The 26185-nt window shown below is 48.5% G+C and overlaps 2 protein-coding genes across 2 annotated transcripts in view; one reads left to right on the top strand and one right to left on the bottom strand.

Moving 5' to 3' along the window:
- The window catches only part of LOC144486456 (X-ray repair cross-complementing protein 5-like), a 34883-nt gene extending 9452 nt beyond the window's left edge, over nt 1-25431 (bottom strand). The window contains exons 1-7 of the mRNA XM_078204487.1: nt 24770-25431; nt 21550-21648; nt 20327-20465; nt 12476-12730; nt 7273-7456; nt 4266-4452; nt 706-874 (exon numbers count right to left, since the gene is read on the bottom strand). Coding sequence (XP_078060613.1) covers nt 706-874; nt 4266-4452; nt 7273-7456; nt 12476-12730; nt 20327-20465; nt 21550-21648; nt 24770-24967 — 1231 coding nt within the window. The 5' untranslated portion in view covers nt 24968-25431. The remainder of the gene's footprint in view (nt 1-705; nt 875-4265; nt 4453-7272; nt 7457-12475; nt 12731-20326; nt 20466-21549; nt 21649-24769) is intronic.
- LOC144486454 (X-ray repair cross-complementing protein 5-like) overlaps nt 25297-26185 on the top strand; it is a 52296-nt gene continuing 51407 nt past the window's right edge. Inside the window, exon 1 of the mRNA XM_078204484.1 lies at nt 25297-25380. Coding sequence (XP_078060610.1) covers nt 25297-25380 — 84 coding nt within the window. The remainder of the gene's footprint in view (nt 25381-26185) is intronic.

The following is a 26185-nucleotide window of genomic DNA, read 5'->3' as shown; positions in this document are numbered from 1 at the left end:
TGATGGAGCAGACTCGAAGGGCTGAATGGCCTCCTCCTGCTCCTATTTTCTATGTTTCTAACCAGGGTAATAGGATTCAGCACCTGACTCCTCGATTCAAAGTGTGAGAAATCTTTGGCGTGATCTATGATCCAGAGCAGTGGAGAGAACACATTAACGCATTCAGTATGTAACCGCATGCTGTAATGAGAGGAAGTGGACCAGGTACAATGAGCTCAAATTCATCTTCTCATCTCTTAAGATATAATAATGCTCAGGTAGCATCAAACAATCAGTGATACAGCTCCCAAGGATAGGGGATACTCTTCAGGGTATTCTAGGATAGTTATATTCTATGCAGGGTTTTCTAGCGTAATTATATTCTATACAGGGTATTCTAGGGTAGGGGGATTCTAGAGGAGGGGTATTCTATCCGATAACATATTTGCATCTGCTCGATATTACGGCTGCATTGTAAATATATAAAATGTCACTCTCTCTCTCTCCAGTAGGATTCCTTCATGCTGGAACATTAGCTCCTAACGTTTTAACACTTCTCGCTGCCACTGCAGGGTTTCCCATCATTATCTGCATGAATCTGTCTTGTGAACCATCAGCTAACTGAGGAGAAGGGGGATGAAGTTTGGACCCTGTGCTCTATAAATACCCTGGGTAGAGCCATGCCCACTTGGCCAAAGGGCAGCAGTAACAGCGGCTGAGGGTTACCTGTTATCAGCGTCTCATCTGGGTAAATGAACTGTGGGGATCTGATGTGGTGGTGCTTCGTTAGGAGTGACAATGGCTTGAAACCAATGAGAACCAAGCCTGGGCCATCAAATCTCTTCAATTCCTCGGTTTCCTCTTTCTCCAGAACAATCTGCCTCTGTCCATAAACCTGGGAACCAAAAAGAACAAGAACAGGCTTAAATTATATGAAAGAGCAACATCTTTCGAGGTACTCGCCCGCTGACCCTCCCAAAGCCTGTCCACCATCTACAAGGCACAAGTCAGGAGTGATGGAGTACTCTCCACTTGCAGCTCCAGCAACACTCATGAAGCTTGACACCATCCAGGACAAAACAACCGCTTGACTGGCACTCCTCCTACAAGCATTCACTTCCTCCACCACGGACACATTGGCAGCCGTGTGTACCATCGATAAGATGCACTGCAGGAACTGACCAAGGTTCCTTCAATAGCTCCTTCCAAACCCAGAACTACTTCCAACTAGAGGGGCCAGGGCAGCAGATACCTGGGAACACCATCACCTACAAGTTCCCCTCCAAGCCACTCACTATCCTGACTTGGAAATATATTGGCTGTTCCTTCACTGTCGCTGGGTCAAAATCCCTGAACTCCCTCCCTAACAGCACAGTGGGTGTACCTACACCACATGCACTGTCGCGTTTCAAGAAGGAAGCTCACCACCACCTTCTCAAGGGCAACTAGGGATGGGCAATCATAGAATCCCTGCAGTGCAGGAGGAGGCCATTCAGCCCATTGAGTTTGTACCGACCACAATCCCACCCAGCCCCTATCCCTGTAGTCCCATGTATCTATCCTGATAGTGCCCCTGACACTAAGGAGCAATTTATCATGGCCAATCAACCTAACCCGCACATCTTTGGAGTGTGGGAGGAAACCGGAGCACCCGGAGGAAACCCACGCAGACACCGGGAGAACGTGCAGACTCCACACAGACAGTGACCCAAGCCGGGAATCAAACCCGGGTCCCTGGCGCTGTGAGGCACCAGTGCTAACCTCCGTGCCGCCCTAACGGTCCTCTTCTGGATTAGGTCACACTGTGTGATATGAGCGATCACCGTCATGAGTAACACAGCCTCTGTGTTATTTTGTTAAATAACACAGAGGCTCAAGCACGCTCTGTTCATTAGGCTGGACATATTTTGTGGAATAATCCATCAATATAGATGGTCATGTAACCACATCAAGCAGATAAACTCAATGAAGCGAAAGCAAAATACTATGGACGCTGGAAATCTGAAATAAAAACAGAGAATGCTGGAAAAGCTCAGCAGGTGCACGGAGAGAGAAGCAGAGTTAACATTTCGGGTCCGTATGCCTCTTCTTCAAAGAGCTAATCCAGTGAAGGTCTGACTGAAAAATGGAAAGTTAATCTCGGTATAAAAAGAGCAAAGGGATGGAAGCCTCTTCCCACTGGCTGTCTGGATTACGATGGTACAAAATATTCAGGACATTGGAAGAAGGGTGATGCGTATCCCAGAAACGGGGCGGCAGGGTGACACAGTGGTTAGCACTGCTGCTTCACAGCGCCAGGGACCCGAGTTCGATTCCCGGCTTGGGTCACTGTCTGTGTGGAGTCAGCACGTTCTCCCCCGTGTCTGCGTGGGTTTCCTCCGGGTGTTCCTGTTTCCTTGCACAGTCCGAATGACGTGCTGGTTAGGGTGCATTGGCCGTGCTAAATTCTCCCTAAGTGTTACCCGAACAGGCGCCGGAGTGTGGCGACTAGGGGATTTTCACAGTAACTTCACTGCAGTGTTAATGTAAGCCTTACTTGTGACACTAATAAATAAACTTTTAACTTTAAACAGGTAACCAGTTAAAGACAGAGCAGAAAATAAAAATGATACCTCGTACTGATCCTTATTTTAAAATAAAAAAGCAAGTTACAGGGAGGGAATCAGTTTGTGGAAGAAAGGGATGGAGAGAGTCAAATGTAAGTAGAAAGATTCCTACATTACAGCAGTGGCTAAACTTCGAAACCAATGCTGAACAAGGAGACAGGTTGTCGAAGTTTTTTGTCTTGCACTCATCAGGACAAACCCCAGAAGGTCAAATTTCAAACAATTGTGACAATTTATACCACAGGAGAAAAGGGTGTTGATTGGTTGACAAGTCGACTCTGATTGGCCGAGGTCTTGCCATGGAGAAAGCAATGGGGAGCTCTCGGCTCCTCAAGCTGCCAGATAATTCAAAACAGGTGCAAGGCTTGGGCATATTCCTTTTGTCTGCAGGAAAGTTCAGAAGTACTTCATTGGCTGTGAAGTGCTTTGGGCCATCTTGAAGTTGTGGAAGGCGCTATTTTAATTAATACAAGTTCTTTTTCTCTTTATTTACTCATCTCATTACCATTCTATCTTTGCCTTGCACCATTATCTCTTCTGTTATTTAATCTCTGCTGCCTCCCCTTTCACTCTTTCCAGCCCTCCATGCATACCTTCCTTCTGTACCTGTTTGAACCCTGTGGCATGTCTAACGTGGGCTAGTTGTAAAGAAAAGTCATCGACCTAAAACATTAACTCTTGTTTCTCTCTGTACAGTACGCACAAGGGATACAATAACAGGGGAGTTCTGTTACTGGATGAGTAATTCAGAGGTTTTGACTAATGATAGAATCATTAGAATACCTACAGTGCAGAAGGAGGCCGTTCAGCCCATCAAGTCTGCACCGACCACAATCCCACCCAGGCCCTGTCCTCATAAACCTATGCATCTACCCGAGCTAGTCCCCCTGATACTAAAGGGGCAATTTAGCATGGCCAATCCACCTAAACCGCACATCTTTGGACTGTGGCAGGAAACCGGAGCACCCGGAGGAAACCCACGCAGACACGGGGAGAACGTGGAAACTCCAGATAGACAGTGACCCAAACCAGGAATCGAACCCGGGTCCCTGGCGCTGTGAGTCAGCAGTGCTAACCTACTGTGCCACCGTGCCGTCGATCTAGAGGCACGAGTTCAAACCACACCACAGCAACTGGGGGAGAAAAAGAGAAGATGCTGGAAAATCTCAGCAGGTTTGGCAGCATCTGTGAATAGAGAAAAGAGCCAATGTTTCGAGTCTGGATGACCCTTCGCCAGAGCTGTATAATAAAGGGGAAATTAGTCTGTGATCATGAAATTACCCGATTGTTGTAAAAACCCATCTGGTTCATTAATGCTCTTTAGAGAAGGAAATCTGCCGTCCTTACCCGGTCTGGCCTGTCTGAGGATCCAGAACCGCATGGCTGACTCTCAACTACCCTCTGATTGACTTAGAAAGCCACTCAGTTGTGTCAAAAGTCATGATGAAACTGCACTGTGGATGTGCCTTCACATCGCAGAGTGCAGCAGTTTTAGAAAACGCCCCATCATCGCCTTCTCGAGGGCAATTAGGGATGCACAATAACTCACATCTCGTTCATGAATTAAGAAACAGCATTTTCTGTTTGTATTTCAGATTACCAGCATCCGCAGTGTTTTGCCTTTGGTCAGGCAGGAGTTGACGTTTTAATTCAGCACGGTATAGGTTCACCGTCCTTTACCTGGGCCTTCTTGGTGTCGCTGGGCAGGAGCAGACTGCCCGTCTCCCCGTTAAACCAGCGGGTTTTGGTTTTGACGGGCTTGTTGCTTTCTCGGTACAGGCGGATGGCACTGGGTTTCCTGGCACTCCGCACGAGATTGTAAACTCCGACTGAAAGTTCCACGCCTTCTCCCAGCTTCAGGTTCAGCCTGGCCAAAACAAAACACAAAAAAAACAGGACATCAAATACAAGCGGCACCGGAACAGAGAGTTTAACAGGGGCTGAAACTCAAAGACATTCTGATGCACATTAAGCGGTTGAAGAAGGCGGCAGTTTAGGGATGGGGGGCGGTGGGGTTTAAGCCAAGGTCCTGACGACTTGGTCAGTTGGATGTAAAAGATCCCACAGCACCACATGGAGGATGGCACGGTGGCACAGTGGTTAGCACTGCTGCTTCACAGCGCCAGGGACCCGGGTTCGATTCCCGGCTCGGGTCACTGTGTGGTGTTTACACATTCTCCCCGTGTCTGCGTGGGTTTCCTCCGGGTGCTCCAGTTTCCTCCCACATTCTGAAAGATGTGCTGGTTAGGGTGCATTGACCCGAACAGGCGCCGGACTGTGGCAAATAGGGGAATTTCACAGTAACTTCATTGCAGTGTGAATGTCAGCCTTACTTGTGACTAATAAATAAACTTTACTTTGGAGAGCAGGGAAGCTCTGTCCTGTCAAATTAACCTCCAAAAAACAGATCTGGTCATTATCTCACTGTTCAAGTGTGTGTGGAAAATAGTTGCTATGTTTACCAATGTTTGTGAGGAGGATTGTCAGAGGATGCAGCAGGATATCGATAGACTGGATAGACTTGGGCGGAGAAATGGCAGATGGAATTTAATCCAGACAAATGCGCCTCTGTTTTCTCAGAAGACTAAGGAAATTTGGCATGTCCACTATGACTCTCACCAACTTCTACAGATGCACCATAGAAAGCATTCTTTCTGGTTGTATCACAGCTTGGTATGGCTCCTGCTCTGCCCAAGACCGCAATAAACTACAAAAGGTTGTGAATGTAGCCCAATCCATCACGTAAACCAGTCTCCCATCCATTGACTCTGTCTACACTTCCCGCTGCCTCAGCAAAGCAGCCAGCATAATTAAGGACCCCACACAGCCCGGACATTCTCTCTTCCACCAAAAGATACGGTCACGTACCAACTGACTCGAGAACAGCTTCTTCCCTGCTGCCATCAGACTTTTGAATGGACCTACCTTGCATTAAGTTGATATTTCTCTACATCCTAGCTATGGCTGAAACATTTTTCACTCTCTCCTTTCCTTCTCTATGAATGGTATGCGTTGTCGGTATAGTGCGCAAGAAACAATACTTTTCACTGTATACCAATACATGTGACAATAATAAATCAAATCAAATCAAAGATGATGCATTTTGAAAGGTCCAATGCAGTACGGAAATACACAGGAAATGGCAGGACCCTTAGAAGCATTAACATACAGAGGGATCTGGGCGTACAGGTCCACAGTTCCCTGAAAGTGGCAACACAAGTGGATAAGGTGGTCAAGATGGCGTATGGCATGCTTGCCTTCATCGGTTGGGCCATAGGGTGCAAAATTTGGCAGGTCAAGTTGCAGCTGTCTCGAGCTTTAGTTAGGGCATGTTTGGAATATTGCATACAGTTCTGGTCGCCACATTAAAAGTTTACCAGGATGTTACCTGGTTTGGAGGGTATTAGCTATGAGAAGAGATTGGACAAACTTGATTTGTTTTCATTTGAACGTCAGAGGCTGAGGGGCGACCTGAGAGAAGTCTACAAGATTATGAGAGGCGTGGATAGAATGGATAGTCAGAGTCTTTTTCCCAGGGTAGAAATGCCAATTACTAGGGGACAGAGGTTTAAGGCAAAAAGGGGGAAAGTTTAAAGGAGATGTGAGAGGCAGGTTTTTTTACACAGAGGGTGGTAAGTGCCTGAGACGCGCTGCCAGAGGAGGTGGTAGAAGCAGACACAATAGCAACATTTAAGAGGCATCTGGATAGATACATGAAAAGGCTGGGAATGGAGGAATTTGCTATGTAGAGACGACAGGTCTTCAGTTTAGAAAGGCGTCCTGTGTCGACGCAGGCTTGGAGGGCTGAAGGGCCTGTTCCTGTGCTGTACTATATTCTTTGTATGGCCGATTCCTGTCAAAGTAACATGATGCACGGTAGCACAGTGGTTAGCACTGCTGCTTCACAGCTCCAGGGTCCTGGGTTCGATTCCCGGCTCGGGTCACTGTCTGTGTGGAGTTTGCACGTTCTCCTCGTGTCTGCGTGGGTTTCCTCCGGGTGCTCCGGTTTCCTCCCACAGTCCAAAGATGTGCGGGTTAGGTTGATTGGCCAGGTTAAAAATTGCCCCTTAGAGTCCTGAGATGCGTAGGTTAGAGGGATTAGCGGGTAAATATGTAGGGGTAGGGCCTGGGTGGGATTGTGGTCGGTGCAGACTCGATGGGCCGAATGGCCTCCTTCTGCACTGTAGGGTTTCTATGATTTCTATGATGCACTTTATGATGTTTCAACATAAGAGACGCAGCAGAGAAACAGGCCATTCAGCCCAACAGCTGCATGCCAGTATTTCCGCTTCCCATGAACTTTCTCCCTCCCCTCTCCCTTTTAGCGTTATCAGCGTAACCGGCCAATGATTTTCTCTCTCATGCTCATTCAGCTTCTCCCTAAATGCAGCTACACCATTCATTACAACCCTGTGGTAGCCAAGTTCCACATTCCCATCACTCTCTGGGTAAAGAAATTTCTCCTGCATTCCTGGCCTGGTCACTACCTGGTGTTGACAGTTTCTGGTTTCGCTCTTCCCTGCGAGTGGAAACATGCCCTGAGTGCCTAATCTATGAAGATCGTCCGTACATTTGAGCAGATTGTGTGCATGAACACGGACGTTCTGTCTGCCAAGGTCCGCAGGGAGTACATTAGAAGCTCTCCGAGGACCCAGGAGACACGGTGCTACTCTGAGTGACTGCTGACCTGGTGACGGTCCTCTTCTTGTAGTCCTTGGCCCACACTTTCCGAAGCAGATCGTCCAACCTGGCTGACCCCTCGCCTTGCACAGCTGCATCCCCATCCTCTGATACACTGACAATGTCGCAGTAAAAGAGAGACATGTCAAACCCACCAGGCTTCTTCAGATGCATCAGGTCAAGGATGATCCCTGTACACAGACAAGGGCAGAGACAAAGACACGACATTCACAGCATAGCAGCAAAAGGCAAAGCTTCTGTTATTATTGCTCGCGAGATGATGGGCGGGATTTTCCAGCCACGCTCACCCCCAAGGGTCCATGTCCCGCTCGCTACGATTCCCGTGGTGGGCGGGACGGGAAAATTCCGCCCAGTCTTTTGACAAAAATGATCGGCAATTTTCCCTGCAACGTTTCTCAGATTCTTTAAGTTGGAGCTGGACCCAGTTCTTGACGAGGGTAAATATTGTGAAGTACAGAAAATCAGATTTGATCTGTGATCTCCTAGGCTGGTTTTGGTTGCCTGACGGGTTTGACTTTGGGCCTGTTTATTTGCCTTGATTAGCAGACTATGTCGGTGACTGTGGGGGAAGCGGGGAGTGGAGGGATAGAATGAGGAAAGAGAGGAAGAAGTGTTTAGTTCCGGTCTTCGTACCATCACGTCACAGGGCAGGCTGGCGTGGACTGCAGGTCTTACCCTTCCCTTTAGTTACCCTTTCCCTTTAGATGCTGGCTGGCAGGACACCAACCCATGTTGGGAAACAGCCTTCTGGCCATCCCTACAGAACCACGCTTCAGGTGACAATCAGGACAGTGGAAGCAGTGAAGGGATTGTTCGATGAAGCTCCAATGCACAGTACAACACTGGTCTGGCCACTACACTGTCTAACCCTGCTTCAACACGACTGAATAGTTTGAAAGGGAGAAGAGTGGGCCTAAGGCTAGTATTTTAAACTTAAATAAAGGCAACTATGTGGGCATGAAAGTTGTGCTAGCTAAGTGAACTGGGAGATTAGGCTAGGGGACAGATCAATAGACAAGCAGTGGCAGACATTTAAGGGGCTATTTCAGAATATTCTGAATAAGCAAATTTCTACTATTAAAAAGATTTGGAGGGGGAGGACCCACTTCTGTGGTTAACTAAAGAAGTTAAGGAAACTGTCAAACTTAAGCATCTGACTGCAGGCCAGATCATTGGTTAGAATGTGAAGAACAGCAGAGAATGACCAAAGGTTAATCAGGAGAAAGAAATTAGAGTATGAGAGGAAGATGGCTAGAAATGTGAAAACTTATAGCATGTGTTTCTACAGGTGTTTAAACAGGAAAATAGCAAGTTAAGTGGGCCCTCTAGAGAGTGAGAATGAACCATAGAATCCCTACAGTGCATAAGGAGACCATTCAGCCCATTGAGTCTGCACCAGCTCTCCGAAAAAACATCTTACTCAGATCCACCCAATCGATTTATCCCTGTAACCCCATGCATTGACCATGGCTAATCCACCTAACCTACAGTATCAGGAGAATTAGCTGGGTAAATACATAAGGTTATGGGGATAGGGCCTGGGTGGGATTGTCAGTGAAGACTCAATGGGCCGAATGGTCTCCTCCTGCACTATAGGGATTCTATGATTCTACACATTTTTGGACACTAAGGGGCAATTTAGCATGGCCAATCCATCTAACCTGCACATCTTTGGACTGTGGGAGGAAACCGGAGCACCCGAAGGAAACGCACGCAGACACGAGGAGAACGTGCAAACTCCACACAGGCTGTCACCCAAGCCGGGAATCAAACCGGGTCTCTGGTGCTGTGAGGCAGCAGTGCTAACCACTGTGCCACCACGTCGCCCAATGGGTAGACAATAGTAGATAATAGGAAGATGGCCAACAAAATGAACACATATTTGGATTTCGTCTTCGCTGGAGAGGATACATAAACATTCCAGAAATATCTGTAAATCTGGAGGTGGAAAGGGGAGAGGAACTTGGTGAAATTACAATCATTAGAGAAGTGGTTTGAGCAAACTGATGGAGCTAAGGCTGGCAAGTCTCCGGGTCCTGATAGACTTCATCCTAGGGTCTTGAACAAATGAGGTGGTAGATAAATTGGTGTTAATTTTGCAAAATTCTCTAGATTCTGGAAAGTTTCCATCAAATTGGAAAGTGGCAAATATAACCCCTCTATTCAAGAAGGGAGGGAGGCCAAAAACAGGAAATTATAGGCCAGTTAGCTTGACATCTGCCGTGGGAAAATTGTTAGAATTGATTGTTAAGTCCAAAGATGCGCGGGTTAGGTTGATTGGCCATGCTAAAATTGCCCTTAGTGTCCTGAGATGCGTAGGTTAGAGGGATTAGTGGGTAAATATGTAGGGATGTGGGGGTAGGGCCTGGGTGGGATTGTGGTCGGTGCAGACTCGATGGGCCGAATGGCTTCTTTTTGTGTTGTAGGGTTTCTATGATTCTATGAAGGAGGCTATAGCTGGACACTTATAAAATCCCAAGGTAATTGGGAAAAGTCAGCATGATTTTGTGAAAGGGAAATTATGTTTAACCAACTTAATGGCATTCTTTGAAGGAGTACCATATACTGTGGATAAAGGGGAACCTGTAGATGTGCTGTACTTCAATTTCCAGAAAGCAAAGCAAGAAGAACAAAGAAAAGTACAGCACAGGAACAGGCTCTTCGGCCCTCCAAGCTTGCGCCGATCATGATGCCTGTCTAAACTAAAACCATATGCACTTACGGAGCCCGTATCCTTCCATTCCCATCCTAGTCATGTATTCGTCTAGTTGCCCCTTAAATGCCGCAATCGTACCCGCTCCCACCACCTCCCCGGGCAGCGCGTTCCAGACATTCATCACCTTCTGTGTAAAAAAATTGCCTCGGCACATCTCCTCTAAACTTTTCCCCCACGCACCTTAAACCTATGTCTCCTAGTACCTGACTTTCCTACCCTAGAAAAGAGCATCTGACTATCCACTCCGTCCATGCCTCTCATAAGCATTTGATAAGCATCAAAGATTATTGTGAAAAATAAAAGCTCACGATGTACGGGGTAACATTTGAGCCTAGATCGAAGACTGGCTGGCTGGCAGAAAACAGAGAGTATGTATAAATGGGTCTTTGTCTGATTGGCAGGGCAGGAGGTCATGAGCAGAGTCTTGTAGAGGTCTGTGCTGGGGCCTCAACCTTTTACATCAATGGCTTAGATGAGGGAAGCAAAGGCATGGGAGATACATTTGCAGACAGTACAATGATAGATAGGAAAGTATGTTGTGAAGGGGACGTGAGTTTGCAGATGAATACAGATAGGTTGAGTGGGCAAAAATCTGGCAGATGGAGTATAATGTGGGAAAATGTGAAGTTGTTCACTTTAGCAGGAAGAATAAAAAAATCAGCATTACTTAAATGGAGAATAATTGCAGAATGCCGAGGTGCAGAGGGATCTAGGTGTTCCTGTGCTTGAATCACGAAAAGTTAGTATGCAGGTACAGCATGGAAATGAGAAGGCTAATAGAATGTTATTCCTTATTACAAAAGGAATTGAACAGAAAAGTAAGGATAGTATGCTTCAGTTACACAGGGCATTGGTGAGACCGCATCTCAAATACTGTGTGCAGTTTTTGTCTTATTGAAGGTATGGTGGCACAGCGGTTAGCACTGCTACCTCACAGCGCCACAAACCCCCGGGTTCCATTCCAGCTTTGGGTCACTGTCTGTGGAGTTTGCACATTCTCCCCGTGTCTGCGTGGGTTTCCTCCGGGTGCTCCGGTTTCCTCCCACACTCCAAAGACGTGCAGGTTCGGTTGATTGGCTATGCTAAATTGTCCCTAATGTCAGGCGCATTAGCAGGGTAAATATGTGGGGTTACAGGAATAGGGCCTGTGTGGGATTGTGGTTGGTGCAGACTCGATGGCCTCCTTCTGCACTGTAGGGATTCCATGGGATTTTAAGGAAGTGTGTAAATGAGTTGGAGACGTTTCAGAGGGGGTTTGCTGGATCGATAGCTGGAACGAGCGGGTTATCTTATGGGGAAAGGTTGGGCAGACTGGGCTTGTTTCCACTGAAGTTTAGAAGGGTGAGGGGTGACTTGATTGAAGTAACTAAGATCCTGAACGGTCTGGACAAGGTGGGCATGGAAAGGATGTTTCTTCTTGTGGGAGAGTCCAGAACGAGCGGGCACAGTTTTAAAATTAGTGGTCGCCCTTTTAGGACAGAGATGGAGAGAATTGTTTTCTTTCAGAGGGTTGCATGACTTTGGAACTCTCTGGCCGGAATTTACTGGCACGTCCGCTCGAGGTTCGTACGATCCCGCCCGAGACTAACGGAGAATGCCGTTCTCCGAGCCTCACCCATCCCTGGAATCAGGGCAGGCGTGCCGGTAAAATTCCGGCCTCTGTCTCAGAAGGCAATGGGGGGTCACTGAATATCTTTAAGGCAGGGGTAGAGAGATTCTTGTTTGGCGAGGGAATCAAAGATTATTGTGGGTAGATAGGAATGTGGAATTTGAAACACAAACGTACAAGGCATGATCTCATTGAACGGCACAGCAGGCGGGAGGGGCCGAATGGCCTACTTACGCTCCAATTTTGTGCGAAGCACTATTTTCAATCTTGTCAAATCCATCCATTGCCTCAGCCCTCCCCGTCTCTGCGACCTGCACCCCAGTCCGATAACCCTCTGAAATCTCTGCTCTCAGGTGACAAGCTGAGGAAGAGGGTCTGCAGTGACCCAGAGGGTCAAGGATCGGGGGGGGGGGGGGCGGCAGCCATAAGCCAGAGGGCTGGTAGCAAGAGGAAAGGTGAGGGAGTGGAAGAGGCGGGGAGCTGAAGGGGCAACGACAGGGAGGGTCAGCGAGTGGAATGTGTGGCACGTGGGAGATTCGGCAAGCATGATGGGCAGAAAACCGGAGCAAAGTATATTTATATCTTTAAATTGATTTCATTTCAAAAGTTGTTCCATCGACCGCTATAGTAATTCAGCAACGTTAAATATTTTCACTCGCAGGTTATCATGTTGAGAAATGTCCTACAGACTCTAAAGACAGCTTTCACATTGGTTTTAATGGGAAAACCTGATTTGTTTAAAGTTGTTTCACATAAAGTTGCACTTCACGGCAATGCAACTGCAATCTTAAGTGAGGACTTTGTGATTCAACATCTTTGAACCAGTCGCTGACAAAGGCTTGATGGTAACAGTGGTTTGCCGACCTGTCTCTCGCAGGTCATTGGCCTTTGTTCTGGTCAGTCGTGCTTTGGAGCTGTCTTTAGCATGTGGGTTGTCATTGTTGGTGAACAGCATGATGCGCTTGTGGCTCAGTTTCAGCGTGACGTCACTGAAGAGATTGGAGCAGACCCAGAGAGCATCGCTCAACGAGTCATCGGTACTGTGGCCTATGTTCTTCTTGAAGGACTTGTTCCCCTTCTCCCCCTCATACTGGTCCAACTCCAGTACTCGCTTAGCACCTGAGCCCAGACAGAGAGAGTCAGATTCGAACATCAATCTATTAAACACACCAGGGGAGGCGATGGCCCAGTGGTATTATCGCTAGACTATTAACCCAGAAACTCAGCTAATGTTCCGGGGACCCGGGTTCGAATGGCGCCACAGCAGACGGTGGAATTTGAATTCAATTTTTAAAAAATCTGGAATTAAGAATCCACTGATGACCATGAACCATGGTCGATTGTCAGAAAAACCCATCTGGTTCACTAATGTCCTTTAGGGAAGGAAATTTGCCTTCCTTACCTGGTCTGGCCTACATGTGACTCCAGATCCACAGCAATGTGGTTGACTCTCAACTGCCCTCCAAGGGCAACTAGGGATGGGCAATAAATGCTGGCCAGCCAGCGACGCCCGTGTCCCACAAATGAATAAAAAACAGGAAATGGCCCATGTTCTTTTTACATAGATACAGGATGATGACCTATTAGGGACAGAGGCCTCAGAAACCTGCTCTTACACTTTCAAATTTAAGGATCCTGGGGTTAGAACTCTCCTCCTCTTGGCTTTTTAATTTTTCTTTTATAGGATGTGGGCGTTGCTGGCTAGACCATCTCATATTGCCCTCGAGAAAGTAGGTGGTGAGCCGCCATCTTGAACCGCTGCAGTCCCTGTGGTGTAGGCACACCCACAGTGCTGTTAGGGAGGGACTTCCAGGATTTTGACCCAGTGACAGTGAAGAAACGGCCGATATATTTCCAAGTCAGGATGGTGAGTGGCTTGGAGAGGAACTTGCAGGTGGCGGAGTTCCAAGATATGTGCTGCCTTTTTCCTTCTAGATGGTAGAAGTCATGGGTTTGGAAGGTGCTGTTCATAAGTTGATAAGATATAGGAGCAGAATTAGGCCATTTGGCCCATCGGGTCTGCTCCGCCATTCAATCATGGCTGATATGCTCCTCATCCCCATTTTCCTGCCTTCTCCCCATAACCTTTCAACCCATTACCAATTAAAAAATCAGTCTAACTCCTCCTTAATTTTACTCACTGTTCCAGCATCCGCTGCACTTTGGGGCAGCGAATTCCAGAGTTTCACAAGCCTTTGGGAGAAGTAGTTTCTCCTCAACTCTGTTTTAAATTTGCTTCCCCTTATCCTAAGACTATGATCTCTCGTCCTCGAATGCCCCACCAGCAGAAGCATCCGCTCCACGTCTACTTTATCCTGTTGAAGGAGCCTTAGGTGAGTTGCTGCAGAGCATCTTACAGATGGTACACACGGCTGCCACTCGGTGGAGGAGAGTGAGAGTGTTGAAGGTGGTAGATGTGATGCCAATCAAGTGGACCGCTTTGTCCTGGATGGTGTCGAGTTTCTTGCGTGAAGTTGGAGCCGCACTCATCCGGGCAAGTGGGGAGTATTCCATTACACTCCTGACTTGTGCCCTGTAGATGGTGGACAGATATTGGGGGAGTCAGAAGGTGAGTTACTCCCCGCAGAGTTCCCAGCATCTGACCTGCATTTGTGATGTGCTATTCAGACACGAGGCTTGAAGCTCAGTAAATGAAAGGCTTTTATTTACTGTTAATGAAACTACCAGAACTTATATACACTATCCCAGACTGAAGGGGTCCCGGCCAGAGCAGGGACTCTTATACCTCTCCCAGGAGGCAGAGCCCGACTGGGATGTGCCACAACACTACAATACAAAGGTGTAACAACCCCACCCTAACCCAACAGCAACAATAGCACAATCCAACAGTAACATATGTACATCCTTGTAGTCCTGGCCAGCCCCTGGCTCAGCACTATCCAGTGGGAACCAACGATGGTTCACCACATTCACCCCTCCTTTGAAAACAAAGGCCGGCGGGGTACAAAAAACCCAGAATAAAATGTCAGCAGTCCATAAGTTCAGACGGTCAGGGGGACCGCACCGTTGTTGTGACCTCCTCAATACCGGCGGTGACACCGGAGTAGGCACTTGCGGTGGCGTTCTCCCCAAAACGGCGTCCAGCTGTTCTTCCACGGACTCACAGGCCGGTTGACCCTGAGGTGACGGTAGTCCAGGGGATCCTGACACGCCCTGCGGTGGCGACCATCTTCTGGGCTCAGGCAAGCTGTACATGGGAGTAAAATGGTTAAGCAATGGTCCCGATGCTGCCCGCGCCGTGTCCGGGGAAGAAATAAGAGATAATGGGTTTGTTACTGGGGGTATGGGAGCGACAGGGGTTGCTACGTCCCCTGCTGGCGCCAGGTCTCGGATCGAGACCGTGTCCTCTCGCCCGTCAGGGTATGCCACATAGGCATACTGAGGGTTGGCGTGGAGGAGATGGACCTGTTCGACCAACGGGTCAGACTTGCGGGCCCTTATATGTCGCCGCAGGAGGACGGGTCCTGAGTACGTCAACCAAGACGGTAATGAGGTCCCCGAGGAAGACTTCCGAGGGAATGAGAACATCCTCTCGTGGGGAGTAGCATTGGTTGCCGTACACAGGAGGGAGCGAATAGAATGGAGCGCATCAGGGAGCACCTCTTGCCAACGGGAGACTGGAGGACCTTTTGACTTCAACGCCAGTAAGACAGCCTTCCAGACTGTAGCATTCTCACGTTCCACCTGTCCGTTACCCCTAGGGTTGTAACTCGTGGTCCTACTAGAGGCAATCCTGTATGAGAGCAGGAATTGGCTCAAGTCATCGCTCATGAACGACGAGCCCCTGTCGCTATGGATGTAGCTGGGGTACCCGAACAGGGTAAAAAGATCACGGAATGCCTTGATCACCGTGGCAGCGGATGTATCCGAGCAGGGAACAACAAAAGGGAACCGAGAGTACTCATCGATGATATTGAGAAAGTACACGTTCCGATCTGTTGAGGGAAGGGGGCCCTTAAAATCAACACTCAGCCTCTCGAAGGGACGAGTGGCCTTGACTAAATGTGCCCGGTCAGGTCGGTAAAAGTGCGGTTTGCATTCCGCGCAAATCCGACAGCTCCTTGTTACCGACCTGACGTCCTCCACTGAGTAAGGCAGGTTGCGGGCTTTTACAAAGTGGTAGAGCCGAGTGACCCCAGGATGGCACAGATCATTATGGAGGGCGTGCAAACGGTCCTCCTGAATACTAGCGCATGTTCCACGCGAGAGGGCATCCGAGAGCTCATTGAGTTTCCCTGGACGATACATGATATCGTAGTTATAGGTGGAGAGTTCAATTCTCCACCGCAAGATCTTGTCATTTTTGATCGTGCTCCTCTGCGTGTTGTTAAACATGAACGCCACGGACCGCTGGTCCGTGATCAGGGTGAACCGTTTTCCCGCCAAGTAATGGCACCAGTGTCTGACGGCCTCCACAATGGCCTGGGCCTCCTTTTCCACCGCTGAATGCCGAATTTCGGGGCCTTGGAGGGTGCGGGAAAAAAATGCGACGGGCCTGCCCGCCTGGTTAAGTGTGGCGGCCAGGGCGAAATCAGATGCATCGCTTTCCACCTGAAAGGGGATGGACTCGTCTACCACGTGCATCGTAGCTTTCGCGATGTCGGCTTTCAATTTATCGAAGGCCAATCGGGCCTCTGGCGTTAGGGGAAAAGTCGTGGACTTAATGAGCGGACGGGCTTTGTCCGCGTAATTGGGAACCCACTGCGCATAATAAGAGAAGAAGCCTAAGCATCTTCTCAGTGCTTTTGCACTAGTAGGTAAGGGAAGTTCAGCAAGGGGGCGCATACGGTCTGGATCAGGGCCAATGACCCCGTTTTCCACCACGTATCCTAGGATGGCTAAACGGCGCGTACGAAACACACACTTCTCCCTGTTGTAGGTCAAGTTCAGGCGAGATGCAGTGCGTAAGAAGTTCAGGAGGTTTGTGTCATGGTCCTGCTGGTCATGGCCGCAGATGGTCACATTATACAGGTACGGGAAGGTAGCCCGCAGCCCGTTCTGGTCCACCATTCGGTCCATAGCACGCTGGAAGATGGAGACCCCATTGGTGACACCAAAGGGAACCCTGAGAAAATGATACAAGCGACCATCCGCCTCAAAAGCCGTGTATTGTCGGTCCTCTGGGCGAATGGGGAGTTGGTGGTAGGCAGACTTGAGGTCTATGGTGGAGAACACCCGGTACTGCGCAATCTGATTGACCATATCAGATATGCGCGGAGGGGGATACGCATCCAGCTGCGAATATCGGTTAATGGTCTGACTGTAGTCAATGACCATCCGGGGTTTGTTCCCGCTCTTGACCACCACGACCTGTGCTCACCACGGACTAACACTGGGTTGTATGATCCTTTCTTTGAGGAGCCGCTGAACCTCAGATCTAATGAAGATCCGATCCTCAGTGCTGTCACGCCTACTTTTAGTCGCGATGGGCTTGCAGCCTGGCACAAGATTCTGAAACAAGGAGGGTGTGGTGATCTTCAGCGTCGAGAGGCTACAGGCGGGGCGCGTTGGGCAATTTGGAGGCTGCTGCTCTTTTCCCACTGCCAGTGAAGGGAGTGGCCCACCGTACTGTAGGATTACACTCCTCAAGTGGACCATGAAGTTTAGTCCGAGAAGTATTGGCGCGCAAAGATACGGCAACACAAGGAGCTTGAAGCGCTCCTAAACTGTGCCTTGTACTTTCAAGGTTACCACGCAACTCCCTAGCACGGCAACAGACCGGGACCTCGATGCCATAGAGATTGTCTGTTTGGCAGGTTGAATCTGAAGTCCACACCGCTTCACAGTGTCTGGGTGGATAAAGCTCTCAGTGCTCCCGCTGTCAAACAGACAATAAATCACATGATTATTTACCTGGATATTCATCATAGAACGGTCGAGTCTCTGAGGCTTGGCCTGGTCCAGGATGATCGACGCCACCGTTGGTTCATGAACGCCACTGCAGGCAGCTGAAATCGATGCGGAGGACCCCTGCTGGTCGTTCGTGGTCAGTGTCGACCAACATGGCTGCCCCCATGAATCGCACGTGGGTGAGGGCGCCAAACTCAGCGACCCCTGGTGGTCATACTCCGACTCCGTCGACCGTAATGGCGTCGTCCTGGTCTCGCACGTGGACGAACCCCGCGACAACTTCGACGATGATGACCCAAGCTCTGAAGAATCGCAGGCCGCACTGCTGTTCCTGGGTTTAGATTGGCACACTTTTGCATAATGCCCTTTTTTACCGCATGCGGTACACAATACAGCTTTAGCGGGACACTTTTGCCGGATATGCTTCGCTCCTCCACAGAAGTAGCACCGCGGGCCGCACGGGGCTGCAGCCGTCGTCTGGCCCGAATGGGAGCACGCCATTACACAGCATTTCGAACCCGAGGGACGAGGAGGGATTTGCGACTGCTCCTGCCACGTTGTCTCCACGTGGTCCTCCGGATATAAAACTAAGCTCTTTGAAGCCGACTCGAGCATCTCTGCTAACTCGATGGCCTGGGTAAGATTAAGGTTACCCTTCTCCAACAGTTTAAGTCGAATGTACGACGATCCGACCCCGGCCACAAACGCATCTCGGGTGAGGTCGTACATGCTCTGCTCAGCCGACACAGCTTTGCAGTCACAGCCCCTGGCTAGCTGTAGGAGCTCATTGGCATAGTCCTCCATCGTTTCGCCAGACTGCCGTCGTCGAGTGGCTAGGAGGTAACGAGCGTGTATCTCGTTAGGTGGTTTGGTATAGCGCTTCTTTAGAAGCTCGAGGGCCTTGGGGTAATTAGTGGCCGCACGGATCGCGAGGTAGACAGTGTCGCTTACCCTCGCATGGAGGACCCGGAGTCTGTCATCATCTATGGTGACCGCTGCGGAGGCTGCCAGGTAGTCTTCGAAACACTTCAGCCAGTGGTCGAAGGTGTTAGAAGCGCCCACCGCACGTGGATCTAGCGTAAGGCGTTCCGGCTTGAGAATTTGCTCCATACTCTCTCTTTTTTTTTCGACGAGAGTTTAACGACAGTAAATAAAATTGATGCGCTATTCAGACACGAGGCTTGAAGCTCAGTAAATGAAAGGCTTTTATTTACTGTTAATGAAGCTACCAGAACTTATATACACTATCCCAGACTGAAGGGGTCCCGGCCAGAGCAGGGACTCTTATACCTCTCCCAGGAGGCGGAGCCCGACTGGGATGTGCCACAACACTACAATACAAAGGTGTAACAACCCCACCCTAACCCAACAGCAACAATAGCACAATCCAACAGTAACATATGTACATCCTTGTAGTCCTGGCCAGCCCCGGCTCAGCAGTATCCAATGGGAACCAACGATGGTTCACCACAATTTGTAACCACAATATTTCTATTCCACCAGGACCTCAAAACAATGCATCCAAGGACTTGTGCGTTTTGAACCTCAGTCTGAGCTGTCCTGCAAAATGGTGCCTCATGCCACAGATATCAGACGGACATATTTTACACAGAGGGTGGTGGGGGCCTGGAATGCGCTGCCAGGCAAGGTGGTGGAGGCGGACACACTGGGAACGTTTAAGACTTATCTAGACAGCCATATGAACGGAGTGTGAATGGAGGGATACAAAAGAATGGTCTAGTTTGGACCAGGGAGCGGCGCGGGCTTGGAGGGCCGAAGGGCCTGTTCCTGTGCTGTATTATTCTTTGTTCTTTGTGCCAGCCAGAGTTCCCCACACCTCCAGTGGAAGTGGGCTCGAGGAGACACATGTTCTGCTCCATGGAAACAGAATCTCATCTGGACTTGAGCTGTCCGCTTAGTGGCTCTGGACGGGCTGAGATTGCGGTAATTAGCAATTAGGTCCAAGAATGGGCGTTAAATCTGGAGTTTCAAATAGACTATTCTTATTAGCAGAATGTTCATTCCGTTCCTGTGGTCCAGACAAGTCCTGGAGAATTGTGAGTTGTAAACATGTGAAATTTATTTTCAAGTTTTGTGGTTGAGGCAGAAAGGATGTTAACCCAACTGGACAGAGGGACAAAGGAAATGGGATCAAGGAAACATAGAATTTTACATACATGGTGGCACGGGTGGCACAGTGGATAGCACTGCCGTCTCACTGCGCCAGGGGCCCGGGTTCAATTCCGGCCTCAGGTCATTGTCTGCGTGGAGTCTGCACATTCTCCCCGTGGGTTTCTTCTGGGTGCTCTGGTTTCCTCCCACAGTCTGAAAGACGTACAGTTAGGTGGAATGGCCATGCTAAATTAACCCTTAGTGTCAGGGGATTAGCAGGGTAAGTATATGGGGTTACAAGGATAGGGCCTGGGATTGTTGTCAGTACTGGCTCAAATGGCCTCTTTCTGCACTGTAGGATTCTATGATGAGGAGGCCATTCAGTCCATCATGCCTGTTGCCTGCTCTTCATATCAGTGATCCCATGAGAAGACGGTGGGTAAATGTGAAAAGTGCAACCAAAAAGCACCAATTGCATTGATATAGCGCCTTTCCCAATCCCAGATGTCCCAAAACGCTTTACAGTCAATACTTCTGAAGTGTATTCCCAGTATTCCGGCCAATAGTTACTTCTCAATCAACATCACTGAATCAGATTGCCTGGTTATTGTCACTTTACTGCTCCCAGCTGCGTACCTACACCACAACGTGCACAGAGCAGAGTCCCAAGGGAGGGACATACCCCACACCGAGTTTAAACGGACTTGCTCCAGATCTGGGGGATAAACTTGCCTGGTGTGTCCAAGTCGTGGAGGACATAAACATGCTTGAAGTCAACAGAGTTCTTGTGCTTCTGAGTCCCGAAGAACACGACAGCCAGAAGGTCACGGTCGCTGCTAATAATCTTACTGGTGTAAACCCTGTGGACACACTGCAAGTAGAGAGAGTCTAATCAGTCAGCAGCACTATCAACCGACCTTTGCGGAAGGATGTATTGGCCTTGGAGGGAGTACAGAGAAGGTTGACCAGGTTGATACCGGAGATGAGGGGGTTAGCTTATGAGGAGAGATTGAGTAGATTGGGCCTGTACTCGTTGGAGTTTAGAAGGCTGAGGGGAGATCTTATAGAGACATATAAGATAATGAAGGGGCTAGAGAGGGTAGAGGCAGAGAGATTCTTTCCACTTAGAAAGGAAACAAGAACTAGAGGACACAGCCTCAAAATAAGGGGGAGTCAGTTTAGGACAGAGTTGAGGAGGAACTTCTTCTCTCAGAGGGTAGGGAATCTCTGCCCATTGAAGCAGTGGAGGCTACCTCATTAAAAATGTTTAAGTCACAGGTAGATAGATTTCTGATCAATAAGGGAATTAAGGGTTATGGGGAGTGGGCGGGTCAGTGGAACTAAACTACTATCAGATCAGCCATGATCTTACTGAATGGCGGGGCAGGCTTGAGGGGCTAGATGGCCTTCTCCTGCTCCTATTTCTTATGTTCTTAAAACACTCAGCACACGCAGACACAGGGAGAACATGCAAACTCCACACAGACAGTGACCCAAGCCGGGAATCGAACCTGGGTCCCTGGCACTGTGAAGCAGCAGTGCTAACCACTGTGCCACCGTGCTGTCCCTTTTGCACGGTAGATATTCTTCACAGTATTTTTGAAAAACATCAGGACAAATTTCAAAAACCTTTTTTGAGGTAAAAATGTGCCTTGAATGTTTTCAAGAAGAGGGACTGTGTGTGTGTGTGTCTCTCAGAGATGTGAGGGAGAGACAGACATCTGGTTTTATAGGACCATTCGAGTATCAGGCATAGGAACAGAAGGAGGCCATTCAGCCCATTGAGTCTGTTCCACCATTCAATGAGATCATGACTGATGTGATAATCCTCAACTCCACTTTCCCGCCTTATCCCCAAGACCCTCGATTCCCTGACTGATTAAAAATTTGTCTACCTCAGCCCTGAACATACTTAACGACTGTCACCTACAGCACTGTCACTGGTCTCCTCTTACCTGAATAGTCATGTCGAATGCTGAAGTGGCCTCACCATTCATTTCAAACATGGCCTCCGAGGCATCGATGAGGAAGACTAAGCTATCCCTGCCTGCGTATCAAATGTCCTCTGAAACATAAATCAACACGTCACAACCTTAACTGATAGAAAAGAGCGGCCGGTGACAAAACCGAGTAATCGCAGCTTGTGATCATTCTCCAACCACTACACGCTTCTTTGTATTAGGAGGGATTTATGGTGTTTGTAACAGCTGGACATCTCTGTGAGTGGATGTAATACATGCTCTTTTGTAAAAAAAAATCGATAGCTGTGGCTCAACGACCTTCTAACTGCTAGAACCGCAGTGACATCACTCAGAGAAGGCCCCGGAAAGACTGCAGGGGTTGGGGGCGGGGGGGGGGGGGGTGTCACCCTGGTTTGATTTGATTTATTGTCACGTGGATTAGTATACAGTGAAAAGTATAGTTTCTTGCACGCTATATAGACAAAATATACCATTCACAGAGAAGGAAAGGAGAGAGTGCAGAATGTAGTGTTAGTCATAGCTCGGGTGTAGAGAAAGATCAACTTAATGGAGGTAGGTCCATTCAAAAGTCTGATGGTAGCAGGGGTGCACGGTGGCACAGTGACTAGCACTGCTGCCTCACAGCGCCAGGGACCCGGGTTCAATTCCCGGCTTGGGTGAAAGTCTGTGTGGAGTCTGCACATTTTCCCCGTGTCTGCGTGGGTTTCCTCCCACAGTCCAATGATGTGCAGGTTAGGTTGATTGGCTATACTAAATTGTCCCTTAGTGTCAGGGGGATTAGCAGGGTAAATATGTGGGGTTATGGGGATAGGGCCTGGGTGGGATAGTTGGTGGTGCAGATTCGATGGGCCAAATGGCCTCCTCCTGCACTGTAGGATTCTAAGAAACTGTTTTTGAGTCGGTTGGTACTATGATCTCAGACTTTTGCATCTTTTTCCCGATGGGAGAAGGTGGAAGAGAGAATGTCCGGGGTGCGTGGGGTCCTTAATTATGCTGGCTGCTTTGCCAAGGCAGCGGGAAGTGTAGACAGAGTCAATGGATGGGAGGCTGGTTTGTGTGATGGATTGAGCTACCTTCACGACCTTTTGTAGTTCCTTGCGGTTTTGGGCAGAGCAGGAGCCATACCAAGCTGTGATACAACCAGAAAGGATGCTTTCTATCTGCGGACATACGACTCTCACCAACACCTACAGATGCATCATCGAAAGCATTCTTCCAGTTGTATTTCCTTAGTCTCCTCAGAAAATAGAGGCGTTGGTGGGTTTCTTAATGATAGCGTTTTACTCATCTAATAAAATCAAATAACTGGGGATGCTGGAAATCTGAAATAAAAATGGAAAATGCTGGAAAAATTCAGCAGGTCTGGCAGTGTCTGTGGAGAGAGAAAGGATTCAGATCTTTCTGAAGTTGTGGCTGAGTCACATGGGAGGAATACCTTCACTGTGCCACCTGTCATGAAGCTGGAAATGTGTTTGCAAAAATTGAATTAAGAAAGACTTGGAAGGACTGTGAACTGTCAGATAGTGTTAAACTTGAAGAGGACAAAGACGGGGCTGATGGAATGGACAAGTATCAGATTAAATGTAATGCTGAGAAACGCAAAATGATTCGGCACGCTAGCACAGTGGTTAGCACTGTTGCTTCACAGCTCCAGGGACCTGGGTTCGATTCCCGGCTTGGGTCACTGTCTGTGTGGAGTTTGCACATTCTCCTTGTGTCTGCGTGGGTTTCCACCGGGTGCTCCGGTTTCCTCCCACAGTCCAAAGATGTGCGGGTTAGGTTGATTGGCCATGCTAAAAATTGCCCTTAGTGTCCTGAGATGCGTAGGTTAGAGGGATTAGAGGGTAAATATGTAGGGATATGGGGGTAGGGCCTGGGTGGGATTGTGGTCGGTGCAGACTCGATGGGCCGAATAGCCTCTTTCTGATTCATTTTGGTTGGAAGAATGCATAGGACACAATATAAAATAAAACAAACAATTCTAAAGTGGGTGCTGGAGCAGAGAGACCTGGGTGTATATGTGCATAAATCATTGAAGGTGGCAGGACAAGTTGAGAAAGTGGATAAAAAGGCACATGGGATCTTGGTCTTTATAAATAACAGCACAGAGTACAACAGCAAGGGAGTGAAAATGAATTTTTACAAAACACTGGTCCAGCATCAACTGGAGTATTGCGTCCAATTCTGGAGATTGCAACTTAGGAAAGATATGACGGCTTCAGAAAAGGTCCAGGTGGTTCCAGGGATGAGGGACTTCAGTGATGTGGATAGATTGGAGAAGTTGGAACTGTTTTCCTTGGAAAAGTTCAAAATCACGAGGAATCTGGACAGAGTCAAGAGGGAGAAACTGTTCCCATTGGTGGAAGGATCAAGAACCAGAGGACCAATGCACCTAACCAGCACATCCTTCCGGAGGAAACTGGAGCACCTGGAGGAAACCCACACAGACACGGGGAGAATGTGCAGACTCCGCACAGTCACCCAAGCCGAGAGTCAAACATGGATCCCTGGCGCTGTAAGGCAGGAGTGCTAACCACTGTGCCACCCTATATAACATCTGGGGGAAGCACTGGTGAGTACTGTTCTGTCACTCATTGAGGCTATGGTTTCAGGTCAGGGTTAGAATTATCAAAACGTGCGCAGTGTGTTGTACTTAAACATAATAAATAGGAACAGGAATGCTCCACCATTCAATGAGATCACGGCTGATTTGATTGTGGCCTTAACTCCACTTCCCTGCCTGTTTCCCTCTCCTATCAAAAACCCGTCTCCTCAGCCTCAAATGTTTATTATCGAGAGGTGTACAGCATGTTAGAATCGTAGAATCCTACAGTGCAGAAGGAGGCCATTTGGCCCATCAGGTCAAAGGTAGGGTTCTGAAGACTGTGGAGGAACAGAGAGATCTTGGGGTTCATATCCACAGATCTCTGAAGGTTGCCTCTCAAGTGGATAGAGCTGTGAAGAAGGTCTATAGCGTGTTAGCGTTTATTAACAGGGGGTTGGAGTTTAAGAGCCGTGGGGTTATGCTGCAACTGTACAGGACCTTGGTGAGACCACATTTGGAATATTGTGTGCAGTTCTGGTCACCTCACTATAAGAAGAATGTGGAAGCGCTGGAAAGAGTGCAAAGGGGATTTACCAGGAAGCTGCCTGATTTGGAGGGTAGGTCTTATGAGGAAAGGTTGAGGGAGCTAGGGCTGTTCTCTCTGGAGCGGAGGAGGTTGAGGGGAGACCTCCCTTCGTTTTCCTCTGCTTCCTCTGGATCCTCCTCATCTTCATTCCGAAAGTGTGACTGCCAATCCGCCATATCTGCTGTGGAGGAAGTGCCAACTCCCCTGTCAGGTAGAAGTACAAGGGACAACATTAACCAAAGGAGACATTCCTGGATCATGGGATTAGCCCAGAGAAGTGACAGAGACAAGGTGGCAGAATAATTCAGTCACTTTGGACTCAAAAAGATTTAAAAACAAAACAGTGCCTTGATTGGTTTCACTTCTTCAAGGGCATACAGCTCTCTCAATCGGAGCTAGTGTAGACCATTCGGCCCCTCAAGCCTGTCCTGCCATTCAATAAGATCATGACTAATCATCTACCTCAACTCCACCTCCCTGCATTCTCCCCACCTCCTTTGGCACCCAAAGTCCTATTGATTTCTGCCTGGACTATGCTCATCGAGTGAGCATCCACAGTCCACAGTGGGGTGGAGCGTTCCAAAGGGAGATGTACGGCTCCCAGCCTCATCCAGTGCTGGCCTCACTGTGGCTGATTAATTTTCTCCAGGCAAAGGGTATTAACAGATTCAAGGTAGGTGACCCAGATCAGTCATGAATTAGCTAAATGATGGAACAGACTCGAGGGACCGAATGGCCTCCTCCTAGGTGGAAAGTGAGACTTGGTGTTGGGAAATGTGCCCAATATAAGTCTCTTTTAAATTACACATCTGGATTTTAAATGTTTGGAATGATATACAACAGAGAAGAGCAATGGGAGAAGAAATATAAGTTAGTATTAAAGCAGCAGTTATTGAAATGTGTTCCCCTGGAGGGAGCTGTCCCTTTAAGAGGAGAATATGGCGCTTTAAGAGTGCAGTAAGAAGTCTCACAACACCAGGTTAAAGTCCAACAGGTTTATTTGGTCGCAAAAGCCACTAGCTTTCGGAGCGCTGCTCCTGCATCAGGTGAGTGGGAGTTCTGTTCACAAACAGGGTGTATAAAGACACAAACTCAATTTACAAAATAATGGTTGGAATGCGAGTCTTTACAGGTAATCAAGTCTCAAAGATACAGACAATGTGAGTGGAGAGAGGGTTAAGCACAGGTTAAAGAGATTTGTATTGTCTCCAGCCAGGACAGTTAGTGAGATTTTGCAAGCCCAGGCAAGTCGTGGATTACAGATAGAATGACATGAACCCAAGATCCTGGTTGAGGCCGTCCTCATGTGTGCAGAACTTGGCTATCAGTCTCTGCTCAGCGACTCTGCGCTGTCGCATGTCGTGAAGGCTGCCTTGGAGAACGCTTACCCGAAGATCAGAGGCCGAATGCCTGTGACTGCTGAAGTGTTCCCCAACAGGAAGAGAACACTCTTGCCTGGTGATTGTCGAGCGGTGTTC

The sequence above is a fragment of the Mustelus asterias genome, unplaced genomic scaffold (genome assembly GCF_964213995.1).
Source record: "Mustelus asterias unplaced genomic scaffold, sMusAst1.hap1.1 HAP1_SCAFFOLD_346, whole genome shotgun sequence".
Classification (NCBI taxonomy): Eukaryota; Metazoa; Chordata; class Chondrichthyes; order Carcharhiniformes; family Triakidae; genus Mustelus; species Mustelus asterias.
The sequence above is the reverse complement of the archived record's forward strand: the minus strand, read 5'-3'. Positions and strand labels throughout refer to the sequence as shown.